Source organism: Andrographis paniculata, unplaced genomic scaffold (genome assembly GCF_009805555.1).
Source record: "Andrographis paniculata isolate CXL003 unplaced genomic scaffold, ASM980555v1 Contig98END, whole genome shotgun sequence".
NCBI classification, from domain to species: Eukaryota; Viridiplantae; Streptophyta; class Magnoliopsida; order Lamiales; family Acanthaceae; genus Andrographis; species Andrographis paniculata.
In genome coordinates this window covers 1726791-1740674 of record NW_026137637.1, presented here as the reverse complement: position 1 = coordinate 1740674, position 13884 = coordinate 1726791, and the positions used below count along the sequence as shown (strand labels likewise).

At 35.1% G+C, this 13884-nt stretch overlaps 1 protein-coding gene across 1 annotated transcript; it reads left to right on the top strand.

Moving 5' to 3' along the window:
- The first annotated feature begins 4869 nt into the window (after positions 1–4869).
- Positions 4870–8916, top strand: LOC127243858 (phospholipase A(1) LCAT3-like). Its single transcript, XM_051264071.1, has 11 exons — positions 4870–5202; positions 5285–5376; positions 5470–5597; positions 5706–5841; positions 5958–6009; positions 6113–6213; positions 6337–6519; positions 7678–7835; positions 7932–7986; positions 8466–8519; positions 8612–8916. The coding sequence occupies exons 1-11, from the start codon at positions 4989–4991 to the stop codon at positions 8768–8770; spliced, it is 1332 nt and encodes a 443-aa protein (XP_051120028.1). The 5' UTR covers positions 4870–4988; the 3' UTR covers positions 8771–8916.
- The last annotated feature ends 4968 nt before the right edge of the window (positions 8917–13884 follow it).

Genomic DNA, 13884 nt, shown 5'->3' with positions numbered 1-13884 from the left:
ATTAAAAAAACTCGTTTTAAATATTTTTTGTTAACTAGTAAAATATTAGTCATTCGATTCCACATAAAATGTCCACATTATCTATTTTCGTTCGTTCTATATAATTTGTTTATTTTATTTTATTTTTTTTGAAAAAATATAATCATACATTTCAATCATATTTTACATTTTATAATATATAATTTTTTTAATGTTAATTAATTAATTTAATTATTTTAATTTTAATCTATAATTATTTTTATTATATTATAATTATTTTTAATAATATATTTTTAAATTATTTATTAGTTATATTTTACCGATAATCATGTATTTACAAGTAACGTGGATATATTATATGGTGACATTTGCTTTTTGCACGTAGATTTTTGAATATTAGTATTATATTGGATTATAGTAAAAAAAACAAAAATACCCCTATTAGTATAGTGTAATATAAAAGTAATGACATTTGTGTAATATATTGTAAGTTGAAAGGGTATTTATTATGTTAAGTAAGTAATACAATTACTAAATTAGAAAATGGTAACCTTATTTTGGGACGGACGAAAATGGTAACCTTTTAATGGGATGGAAGGAATATCAATATTTTTTAAATCTCTATCCAACCCAATTAAGACGATATTTATGGCACTACAAAGTATACTACAACAACTTAAAAAATATATTTTCTCATGAAAGAAAAAGAGTAAATTAGAGATAATATTATTGTGTCCATAAAAATGGTTGGACAAAGCAAAACATAAAAAACAAACGAGTTAGCAAGAAACACGTACTAAAACTACAATAGGACGCAACCGCGCACGCGGGCCTGCCCAAATTTGTATGACTCTGGTTACTTCTAGGGTTTTTACTATTTTAATTTTTTTTTAAAAAAAACATCAAATTCAACCCATATTATTTATTTATTATATTATATAAAACATTTATTTTACATTCAAAATGTTATATCAACACATATTTATAGATTTTTATTATTCTATTTTTTTCCTCCAAAAAAATATCAAATCCGACTCATATTATTTATTTATTATACTCCATTCGTCTCAAAAACTATATATCCGTTTGTTTTTTGCACGGAGTTTTAAAAATACTAGTATTATATTGGGATGTAGTATGAATAAAATTGAAATGACTAAAATAACTTTATTAGTATATTGTGATATAAAGGTAACGACATTTGTGTAATATAACGTAAGTTATAAGGGTATATGTAATGTTAGGTAGATAGTACAATTACTAAAAAAGAAAACGAATACTTTGTTATGAGAGAGACTAAAATGGAAAAATGGATACTTTGTTATAGGACGGAGTGAGTATTACACAAAAATTTCATTTTACATTCAAAATATCACATCAATACATATTTATATTATATCGAATAATTATTTCAATTCAAAATCTTACTATTCAAAAACCAAAACTCAAAATAAAAATCTCACGAATAAATACACCATTATTTCGAACTTTTGGAACAAGCACCGCTCACCAATATAGGTTTATTGGGTGTGTTTGTTTGGGAGTTTGGATTTTGAGTTGAGATTTGAATAGTAAAAATTTTGAATTTGAATAGTTGTATGATGTGATATGAATAGGTGTTGACATGATGTTTTGAATGTAAAATTAATTTTTATTATAATATAAAAAATAAAATAAATATTTGATTTGATTTTTTTGAGAAAAAGAAAGGGATGATAGCAGATTGAAAATCTAATCCCCAAACAAACACACGCTTGTATTTGGTTGAAAATTCCATAGGATAATGTTTCACGTTGCTTGAATTACGATGAAATATAAATTTATTTATTTATTTATTTAAAAACAATAAAAATAAAAAGCTATAAACAATTTTAATTTATTTTATTTTATTTTTTAAGTTTTAAAATGTATTGGGCTTATTCACCCAAAAGAAAATTCGGACACAATTTTCAAGTTTTTTTTTTTTTCATATAAATCAATATTAATATAAAATATTATTTTTTATATTAGCAATGCATTTCTTATATTTCATATATATATATATATAAGATAGTAAACTATATAAACTCCCTCTGTCTTTTAACATTCTGTATTTTATTTATGGTGTGAAATTCTTTATATTAATATAAAGTTTGCACGTAACACTCACTTCATGATATTTAATTGTAAATATGAACACAAATTGTGCAAACTTTATACAGTAAAAGATTTGTAATATCTTAAATGATATTTTTTTAATAAAATAAATAAATAATTAATTAATCCTTTATTTTTATAGTTTAGATAAAATCCAGATAATAATTTATCTTTAAAAAATTATAAGAATAGAGCATTAATTGATTATTTACTTATACATCATAATAAAAATAAAATAAAAAATGACTATTTAATATATTATCTTTTTTATTTGTATGAAATTTACATAATTAGATTTATATTTACAATATCAATTTTGGATGAATAGGATGTTTTGCTCAAAATTTATAATAACAGAAAAAGAGTTTCACCGTAATAAATAATATTTTATGCATTTTTACTAAAATATAAAAAAATATTATATAATTCGTCCTATAATAAACAATTAAAATCAAAATGCTAAACAAAGAAACCCATTTTGATTTACAATTAGATATTAATTTAAATTTATATTTATTAAAATATAAGAATGTGTTATACACAATATTTTTCCTTTTTATTTTAATTTTGTTATTATTTACAAATATCACTAATTTTAACTATACTGTATTTACTAAAAACAAAAATTGTGTTTGGTTACTGTCTCAAATTTGATTTGATACTATAATCCTAGGGTGTGTTTGTTTGAGGGATTTGTTTGGATTTTAACTATTCATCCTATTTTTTCTTCCCAAAAACATCAAATCAAACACCTATTTTTTATTTTTTATATTATACTAAAAATTAATTTTACATTCAAAACATCACATCAACACCTATTTATATCACATCATACAACTATTCAAATTCAAAATTTTTACTATTCAAATCCCAGCTCAAAATCCAAACCCTCAAACAAAACACACCCTAGCAGGGTGTTCTATGTAACATGATTTATTTAAAATTTTTGATTTTTATCTATTTATTAGGTAACTATATATATATATATATATTTAGTTATTTGTATAACATAATTTTTTATTATTCATATAATAAAATTTATATGATATATTATATAGTATTTTATTAAAATATAATTTTAAAAATATTTAAATATATATAGTTTTAACTATAATATTACTTTATAAATAAAAAAATTAATTTAATAAACACATAACTTAAAACCTAATGGAAAACCCAAATCACATAAATATTTTTTAAAATATATAGTAAATTTTTGTTCACTTATTTAAAAAATTCAACTTAAAATATTATTTCTATATTACAAATATTAATTTTTATATTTAAATACTATAAAAAAATACAAAGTAAACATACATGTGAGTTTCTTTTGTATCAAACTTTCAATTTTTAATATTTAAACTTTGTATTTTTTGAAAAAAAAAATTATCCTAATTCAAAGTATTTTATTTTATCATTTTTTCTCTCTAACATTCAAAAGTATCATTTCATTTCTTAATAAAAGTAACCATATATATTAATATTAAGATTATTTTTAACTTTTATTTAAATTATAAATATTTCATTATACATACAATTATTTTATTCATAAAATTAAAGACAAAAAAATATCAAATCATCTTACATACTTCAATTAACCAATAAAATATTATTATTTTTAATTTATTACAAAACTCGAGAGAACCCATTGCAAATGGGACAGAAAAGGTACATTTTTTTATTTCACAAAATATTTGATCAAATATTATTATTTTAACTAATCAGTCTAATTAAAATTTTAAAAACTATAAATTAAGAAATTTAAAATAAAGATTAAAGTATATAATTTTTTCTAAATGACATAATAAGTGAGACAAACGATAAGTGAGACGAAGAGAATATTTTATATACTCTCTCCGTCCCATAAAAAAGTATCAATTTTTCTATTTTAGTCCGTCTATAACAAAGTATCTATTTTCTTTTTTAGTAACTGTACTATCTACCTAATATTACAAATACACTTACAATTTACAATATATTACACAAATGTCATTATCTTTATTTGTCCGTTACCAATATATTCATTTTTATTTTTTTTTTAATTTTGGTCCGTCCCATAAGAAAATATTCATTTTCTTTTGCATAACATTACAAATATTTTTTAAATTTACAATATATCACACAAGTATCATTAACTCTATATCATACTATATTGATGAAGTTAATTTAGTCGTTTTACTTGTATGTTAATACTCCTTCCGTCTCAATATAATAGTCTTGTTTACCATTTTTGTCCGTCTCAAAACAATAGTCGTATTTCTATAAATAATCATATCACCATAAAACTATCACTATATTTTCATTATTATTACACAATTGTCACTACTTTTTACACTAATATATTCATAAGGGCAAAAAAATTATTTATCCTTATATTTTACCTACTATCAATATAATATCAATATTTCTTAAATCTCGTCTCAAATAAGATTATATTTTTTAGACGGAGGGAGTATAATACTAATATTTTTAAGAGTACAGTCCGAATTTTTTATATAAAAAAATAAATAATTGACGTAGAAACTGTTGCGTAATAAACGGTGTGAGCTACTGTAGTAAGATAGTCAGCAAAATATCTCACATATACATACAAAAATATATATATACAATACACACATTTAGAGAGAGAGAGAGAGAGAGAGATTACGTTCTGATTTTGATTGTACGAAACTGCAGAAGGAGACAAGCTAGAAATAAATTAATAAATAAATAATAATAATAATGGAGGAGGTTTAGCCGATCGATAAAACGTGGAATGCGCGGCTCTGTCCCTCATCTTCTTTCCTCCACACTTTTCCTTTTTCTCACACACAGCAGTTTCTGCAAGTCCCCAATCCAGTCGCCGACCAACCCGACCCGAATACCCACCCGCAATGCTCCGCCGCTACTCCTGCGGCCTCCTCGGCTCCGGCTCCGTACCCGAACCCGCCGACCGCGACCCGGTCCTCCTAATCTCGGGCATCGGCGGCACTATCCTCCACTCCAAGAACAAAAGATTCGGGTGCGAAACCCGTATTTGGGTCCGACTTCTCTTAGCCGAAATGGAGTTCAAGAACAAGGCCTGGTCCGTGTACAACCCTGAAACAGGTTCTTCTTCTCCACTGTTCCCCTCCCTCTCCGAATTCCGACCACATCGCCGGATAACCATTTCCTTGCCTGAAATTCGCAGGATACACTGAAGTCTTGGACGACAGCACTGAAATTGTGGTTCCTCAGGACGATTACGGCCTCTACGCCATCGATATTCTCGATCCTTCCGCGGTGCGTGCCTGAGCCTTTTTTTTTTTTTTAATTGTTCATCTTTAATTAGGTTATCCGCTTGTCCTTTTTCTTACAGTTAAACTCTTGTCTCAGTTCGTTAAATGTCTGCATATCTCCGACTGTTACCATTTCCATGAGATGATTGAAATGCTTGTTGGCTGTGGGTATGAGAAAGGGACCACACTTTTCGGCTATGGCTACGACTTTCGGCAGAGCAATAGGTAGTATTTTAGGACAAGCATGTTGAACTTGTTGTCTCTGTGTGTTCTACATTGGACTTGTTCGAATGTTTTTTTACGAGGTTTGGTAATGCATATTCATGTGTGTAGAATCGATCAATTGATGGATGGATTAAAGGAGAGGCTGAAAACTGCGTATAAAGCTTCCGGGGGTAGGAAAGTCAACATAATATCGCATTCGATGGGTGGATTGCTCGTCTCGTGTTTTATAAGCCTGCACGGCGACGTATGTCTGCTTCGATCTCGAGACCTTAATTATCGCTATCTCGTATTCGATGAATGCCGTGCAAGAATCCATTTATGATTGTAATAAATCAATGTCCCGATGCCTTTGAACTGCAGATCTTTTCGGAATATGTCAACAAGTGGATCGGTATCGCCACTCCGTTCCAAGGTTTATTCTGCATTTGTTGGATTTGCTCGTTCTTTTATCTTTTATTACATCGATCTCCTATTGTTAGAATTGGACAATCAAATTTGCTCGTTGTTTTATTCAGGTGCCCCGGGATGCATCAATGACACTTTACTCACCGGCCTGCAGTTTGTCGAAGGTTTCAAGAGCTTCTTTTTCGTGTCGAGATGGACTATGCACCAATTGGTAATATCCCCGGCCCCGATAAGTTTATTTTAATTTTAATTATTATTATTATTATTATTATTATTATTATTATTATTATTATTATTTTTTACGTAAAGAACAACTTATTTGTCTTTTGGTTAGCTGGTCGAGTGCCCGTCTATTTACGAGATGTTGCCGAATCCCGATTTCAAATGGAAGAAAGAACCCGTGGTCCAAGTGTGGAGGAAGCACTCCACCGAGGATGGAGAGACATCGGCGGAATTGGAAACGTATGGTTGTACTCAATGCGTGACGTTGTTTGAGGAAGCCTTGGCAAACAACGAGGTACGACTTTTATCCAATTCGTCTATAGTATTTTGTAGGTAGAAGTGTGTAAGAGGTTTCAACAATTTTGACATTTGACTTTATTGATAAAGTAATTGTACGTGTAATGGTATATTTATAATTTAAATAAAGGGTCAATTATTTTTTTTAGTCCCCTATCTGACCTACTTTATTATTTTAGGATTTTAAGTGAATCATGCCTGAAAATAGTCCCGTATGTAAATTCTTTTTTCACTAAAATGGTCCTCCGACGCCTGACTTGCTACTTTGGTCCTCTGTTGCTAACGTGGCGTTGACGCGGCTGATATGTCATTGCCACGTAGATGTCAAAAGACTATTTTAACGAAAATTTTTTACTTGCATGACTATTTGAGTCCATTTAAAGTTATAAAGGAGGTCAAATACGAGACTAAAAAAAATAATTTATCAAGATATTTTGTAAAATCTGTTTAAAAAAAGGTCCACGTGTCGTTGATGTGGCATCTACGTGGCGATGAAATGTCAGTGTCACGTCAGCAATGATGGGCCAGCGTGGCGAGTCCGGCACCGAAGACCATTTTAGCGAAATTTTTTACTTACGGGACTATTTTCAAACATGGTTCATTTAATTCTAAAACAATAAAGAGAGTCAAATACACTACTAAAAAAATAGTTTACCCTTCAATAAAAGTTAAGTATTTTGGTATTAATATATGATTAATTTTACAAATAATACTTTTGAATGAAACATACGAAAATGATAAAAAAAAGGTACTTTGAGTTGAGATATAAGAGTATATTCTTCTTTCCTCAATGCTAGGAGTTGCAAATTGAGTCGAGCGGAGTTAACCTTTTCTAAACTTGACTTGAGTTATATATCTGATTTAGCTATGTTTACATAGACACTTTTGAAAGTTTTTACTATTGCCAAAATTTTTCAAAACTTCTGTTTACATAGAGTAATTTTTTTTGGTTTGATCTAGGGTTATTTATACCAAGTTCAATTGAAAGTGTATCGTAAGAGGTCGAATATTATTTAGAGTATTTCTTTACTGCCAAGTTCGACCTTACGGAACTTTCCAATAGCTCGAAATCGATTAATGAGGCAACTCAATGTTTTATTTCTTAATGTTTTACTTTTATCGCAATCTTTCGAGTGATATTACTTCGATGGTGCAGCTAAACTATGACGGGAAATCGGTTGCCCTCCCGTTCAACACCGCAATCTACAAATGGGCTTCCGGCACTCGGAAAATTCTCGATAGCGTAAAACTTCCCGACGGGATTTCCTTCTACAACATATATGGAACTTCATTTGACACCCCTTTTGACGTTTGGTAGGCTTCGTAATTCCACGCGTATATTTTTTTTCGCCCAAGCATGAATCTTTCCCCGACTATTCTAACACTTACATTTCTCTCGTCTTTTTACAGCTACGGTTCGGAATCTTCTCCCATCGAAAAGTCGTCGGAGATATGCCACTCTATGGTAAGGCTTTGTTTACATAGACGCTTTTGAAAATTTTGACAGTGGTAATATCAACAGTAATATTTTCAAAAATAATAATATTATATATATATTTTTTACAAAATATTATATCAAATACTTAATTTTATACCATTTTCGAAATTTTCTTGGTCCGATTTTTGAGTTTGGATTTTTTGAATAGGAAAAGTTTGAATTTGAATAATTATTTGATGTGATATTAATAGATTTTAGATGTGATGTTTTAAATATATAATTAATTTTTAGTATAATATAAAAAATAGAAAGTAATTGTTTACTTTGATATTTTTGGAAGGAAAGAAAAAAAAAACTGAATAGTAAAATTCTTGTTAAAAATTCACAAAATAACACCACCTAAAACTTCCAAAGATCGGAATGTAAGTTTTTGGTCTCGACACATTTAAATTGCATCACTAATATATTTATTACTTATTATTTTGCACGTCGTCTACTCGATTAAGCCGCAATACTCCAACGTCGATGGCGATGGAACGGTCCCCTCCGAATCAGCTAAGGTACGGCGCGTGCCTTACAACGACTCCTACGTTATTACCACCGTATTCATAATAAACATGTAATGATATCTTATCTTCAATCATTTGTCTAGGCCGATCATTTCGAGGCAGTGGAAAGAGTCGGGATTATGGCTGACCACCGCGGGCTATTGGACGACGAGAATGTGCACAAACTCATTCAAAAATGGTTAGGAGTTTCTCCTAAGGATACATCAAAGAAGAAGCGAATAGGAAAAGTGGTGGATGCATAGGTAAGTTGCGATTTCATCTCAAGGTAGAATTCAATAGTTTTTTTTTTTTCATAGTCCAAGTGTACCACGATGATTCGCAAAACCTTGTCCGTACGGGAGAATATTTTTTACGAGTTATGTTGCGCTTATTGTTGCGACATTTGATATCGCCGTCTATACGTGTATTGGTGTCTCGGACATCCCCCTTCTTTCGCATTTTGTCTTAGAGTCGATCGACGATGTTGTCTGAAAGCCGTTGCTGCTATTAACATGATACTTTTGCTAACATAATCGTGTTCTTGATCGATCTAAGATAAGCTCAAGCTGCATCAAAGCATCTTCCACCATGGATTGATGCTCACTAGCTTTGGTTAACACGCCCGTGTTCCACTAATACAGTGCATGTATGTATTTGCAGGACACGGGCGTGTTGTCTGAGTTGAGTTCTGCACTTGCACTTGGGAATTCGTCAGCGTTTATTAGTGAGTGAACAGACAAAATAAGTGTTAGGATTAATAGAATAAATTTTATTTCACACTTTACAATTAGGGTACAATATTATATATATACAAGAGATATATTAGGTAGGGATATATATATCTATATATATAATATATATCAACATATATATATATATCAACATCCCCTCAAACTCAAGGTGGAACAGTGAAATTTAACTTGAGTTTGCTCAAGAATGACTGAAAACGGCCGGGAAGACGAGACTTGGTGAAACCGTCGGCAGTCTGATCAGCAGAGGGAATGGGAGATAAGGAGATGTTGCCATGAGCAACGTGATGATGTACAAGGCGACAATCGATCTCAATGTGTTTCGTACGCTCGCGGAAGATATCATTCGTCGAAATCTTCATGGCGCTCTAACTGTCGCAATGAATAATAGTGGCAGAGGACTGAGGCACTCCAAGATCAGCCAGCGAAGACATAGAAGCTCGGCAGTGGTGTCGGTAAGAACTCTATATTCAGACTCTGCACTGGACCGGGAGATAACCGTTTGTTTCTTGCTGCGCCACGAAATAAGCGAGTCGGCAAGGAAGAAGCAAAACCCGGTGGTCGAGCGGCGATCAGAGGGATCTCCCGCCCAATCAGCGTCAGAATACCCGGTCAAAACTAAGGAAGAACGAGCTGAATAATGAAGCCCATGGAGGAGAGTACCTTTGATGTACCGTAGAATCTGTAGAACAACATAATGATGAGTCGTCCGAGGAGCAGACATAAACTGACTGACGATATGGACGGCATAGGCAATATCCGGTCGAGTAACAATTAGGTAGATTAGACTTCCCACCTGCTGAAGATATAGAGTTGGATCATCAAGGGGGATGCCGTCCATCGGAATAAGACAACAGTCAGAATCAAGAGGCGTAGGGGCAGTCTTGGAGTCAGTGAGACCGGCACTAGATAGGAGGTCGGAGGCATACTTGGCTTGAGAGAGATAATATTTGTCGGAGGTGTCGGAGATCTCAAGTCCTAGGAAATACTGAAGAGGCCCTAGACTCTTCATCTCAAAGTGGCGGTGTAGATGAGCCTGTAGCTCAGAGATACCTGATGCATCATCTCCCGTAATGATCATGTCATCCACATAAAGTAGCAAAACAGTAATTCCAGCTGACCCACGACGAAGGAAGAGAGCCGAATCATGATCATTGAAAGTACAGCCAAGCTGGAGTAGAGCGCAGAGCTAAATTTCGAAAACCAAGCTCGAGGCACCTGTTTCAAACCATATAAGGCACGACAAAGTTTACATATCTTGGAAGGCGTAGGAAAGCCAGAAGGAGGAGACATATAGATGTCCTCGGATAGATCACCATGCAAGAACGCATTCTTGATATCGAGCTGGTGTAGGGGCCACCGACGAGCGGTAGCGATAGCGATAAGACAGCGGACAGAGGTAAGACGAGCAACCGGAACAAATATCTCCTCATAGTCTATACCATACTGCTGGGTGTAGCATTTGGCTACCAAACGCGCCTTGTAGCGCTCGATGGATCCATCAGAGTGAATTTTGATTCGGAATACCCACTTGCAACCAATAGGTTCTTGCCAGAGGGAAGATCAACCATATCCCACGTATGGGTTTTCTCCAAAGCCTGCAACTCTTCAGACATAGCCTGCCGCCACAATGGATCCGCATACGCCTCACGATAGGACCTGGGCTCATGGTGGGACAAGGTGGTAGAGAAGCAATGATAATCAAGTAAGTGAGTAGGAATGTGACTAACCCGAGTGGAACGGCGAGGGTCAGGATCAGGGTCTGAAGTCAAAGTAGTGTCAGGCTCTGGTAATGGTGATGTATCGGAGTTGAGAGTAGGAGTAGGCTCGGGGATTAGCGTCGGTTCAGAAGGCGCAACCGGGACAACGTTAGGAGCGGGGGACGGGGCCGTGTCATCGGAGGTTAATAGAGGTGGAGTGGGCAAGGTAAAGAACGGAGACGAACGATCAAAGGGGACTCGAAAGTGGGACAAGGTAGAGAATTTAGTATTATCCCAGAATATGACATGACGAGAAATACATAGCCTATTGGAAATGGGATCCCAACAATGATAACCCTTATGCTCTAACCCGTATCCCAGGAAGCAACACAGACGCGCGCGAGGTTCCAACTTAGTGCGCTCATGGGGAGGGAGGAGGACAAAACTGACATAACCGAAAGGGCGGAGAAGACTATAATCAAGGGCATGATTAAATAGTCTTTTAAATGGACTGACATTACCCATGACAGAGGAAGGGACACGATTTATAGTGTGGACAGCAGTGAGTGCGGCTTCCTCCCAAAAGCGATCCGGACAAGAGGCAGATAAGAGAAGTGTGCGGACTGTATCGAGGATATGACGGTGTTTACGTTCGGTGCGACCATTTTGTGGGAGGTGTATGGGCAGGAACGTTGGACAACAGTACTCTGATCAAATAGGAAATGAAGGAAGAAAGAATCGGTATACTCAAGAGCATTATCTGTGCGGAGAGTTTTTATGATGAAGGAAAATTGGGTATGTATCATTTTAACAAAGTCCATATAAATAAGTGAAAGTTAAGAACGCTGCCGCATAAAGTAAATCTATGTAAAATGAGAATAGTCATCAATAAAAGCACAAAATAACGAGAGTCATTCATAGACACAACGGGCGAAGGTCCCCAAATATCAGAGTGAACTAATAAAAATGGTGTATCCGCAACGAAAGTACTATGAGGAAATGACAAGGCATGTTGTTTTCCCAACGAACAATCCACACAATTAAAAGACTCAAACTTGACATAACCCAAAAGACCCTTACTAATCAAAGACTTGAGTTTATTGGAGGACGCATGACTGAGACGATGATGCCACTGAAGGCAGTATGGTGTAGAGGTGGTGACAGCCAGATAAAGGGACGAGGGAGCTGGAGTGACTCAAGTTCAAATAAGCGGCCCGTCTTCCAGCCCTTCCCGAGGGTCCGCCCGGTTTGCGCATCCTGAACCTGCACACCAGTAGAAGAAAAAATCACTGTGAGACCTTGATCAACCAATTGACCAATGGAAATTAGATTTAAGGTTAATTGGGGAATACAATATGTGTCGGGAAGGGATAAAGACGAGGTGGATGTATGTCCAGTATGGGTGATGCGCATATGGGTACCATTTGTGGTAAGGATAGGAGGTAGGGATGATGCGATGGATGTAGAGGTCATAAGGCGTATATCAGAGGTCATATGATTACTGCAGACAGAATCAAAGTACCAATGAGAGTTACCTGATGTGGTAGACATAGCGGTATTGGAAGATAGAACCTGTTTAAAAAGAGCCTCCAGGTCCTGAATCGTAGGAGGCGCAGGCGCAGGCATGACAGAGGCTGTGACAAAGGAGGTACTAGACTGAGGAGGTCCACGAATATGCCGAAGCTTGTAGTTACTACTGCTAGAGAGAGACGGCCTAGTAGGGCAATATTGTATAGTATGACCTAAAACATGACAGTAATGACACTCCACCTTGGGACAATGACCGAAGTCATGATCAGAAGACTGACATCGTTTGCAGCGGTGGGAACGACTCTGAGTAGGAGTTCGGGCGGTGACCGCAATAGCAGAATCAAGCAGAGGAGCCTTGGCTAGGCGGAGACGAGTTTCCTAAAAAAGAATCTCCTGGATAGCTGCATCCAAGGTAGGAAGTGGGTGCAAATGTAACAAAGAGGCACGAACTGCCTCATACTCTAGACGCAAAGCCATTAAGACCTGAATGAGGCGAAGATGATCAGGACTGATCTCAGCTTGATCCAACCGATGCCAAAGGGGTTGCACTTGCGCAAGGAAGTCGTTGATAGATTGTCCTGGTTTCTGTTTTAGATCATGGAGAGTGCTCCGTAACTGATAATAGTGTGCCAAACCAGTAGCACGGAAGCGGACTGCCAAGAAATCCCACGCTGCCTTGGTAGTTTCGAATTGGGCACATGTATCGCCGGAGTGGAAGTATTGCGCAACCAAGTGAGAATTTGATGGTTCTTACTGTCCCAATCCTCCAATTTTTCAATATAAGATTCAACAACTTTGGCGGTAGGCGCAACTTCTCCTATAGAAACCGGAGCAACGGGAGCAACTATATCCCCCGTAACAATCCACCATAATTTCCTACGTATCAGAAAGCTTTTTATCGATTGTGCCCACAAACTGTAATTATCTCCGGATAGGACAACATCTATCGGAATATGGACATCCATCTTTTCCATAAAAAATTTCAAGGGTAGACAATATCTTAAACCTCAAGCCGAAAGCCGAAACGACAGAAACACAAGCAAAATCGAATCGAACCCGAAACACGGAAAATTAGACGGATACAAAAAACTGCTCAAACGGAAGAAGTGAGTATAACATCGCGGAGGAAATTAAATTCCGAACACGACGGTGCAAAGATTGTCGCCAACGGCCGCCGCACGCGCCTCCACGCACCCGCGAGGCATTCGGCCAGAACTCTCGTCAGGCGCATGTGAGGCTCACGCGCCGACGTTGGCCGAGCTGTTCCGGAGTCCGGCCGGTCTTGTGGCGGCGAACACGGTGGTGGTGGCGGTGACGGTCGGCGATGGTCGGAAAGGTGCAATCTGGAACGCGTGGGTTGTTTCGATTTGTTCGAAAAAAATTATGGCTTTGATACAA

Coding starts and splice junctions, on each gene's coding strand:
- LOC127243858 (XM_051264071.1), top strand. CDS start 4,989: ATGCTCCGCCGCTACTCCTGCGGCCTCCTCGGCTCCGGCTCCGTACCC. Junction 6,520..7,677: donor AAGCCTTGGCAAACAACGAG/GTACGACTTTTA, acceptor TCGATGGTGCAG/CTAAACTATGACGGGAAATC. Junction 7,836..7,931: donor GACACCCCTTTTGACGTTTG/GTAGGCTTCGTA, acceptor GTCTTTTTACAG/CTACGGTTCGGAATCTTCTC.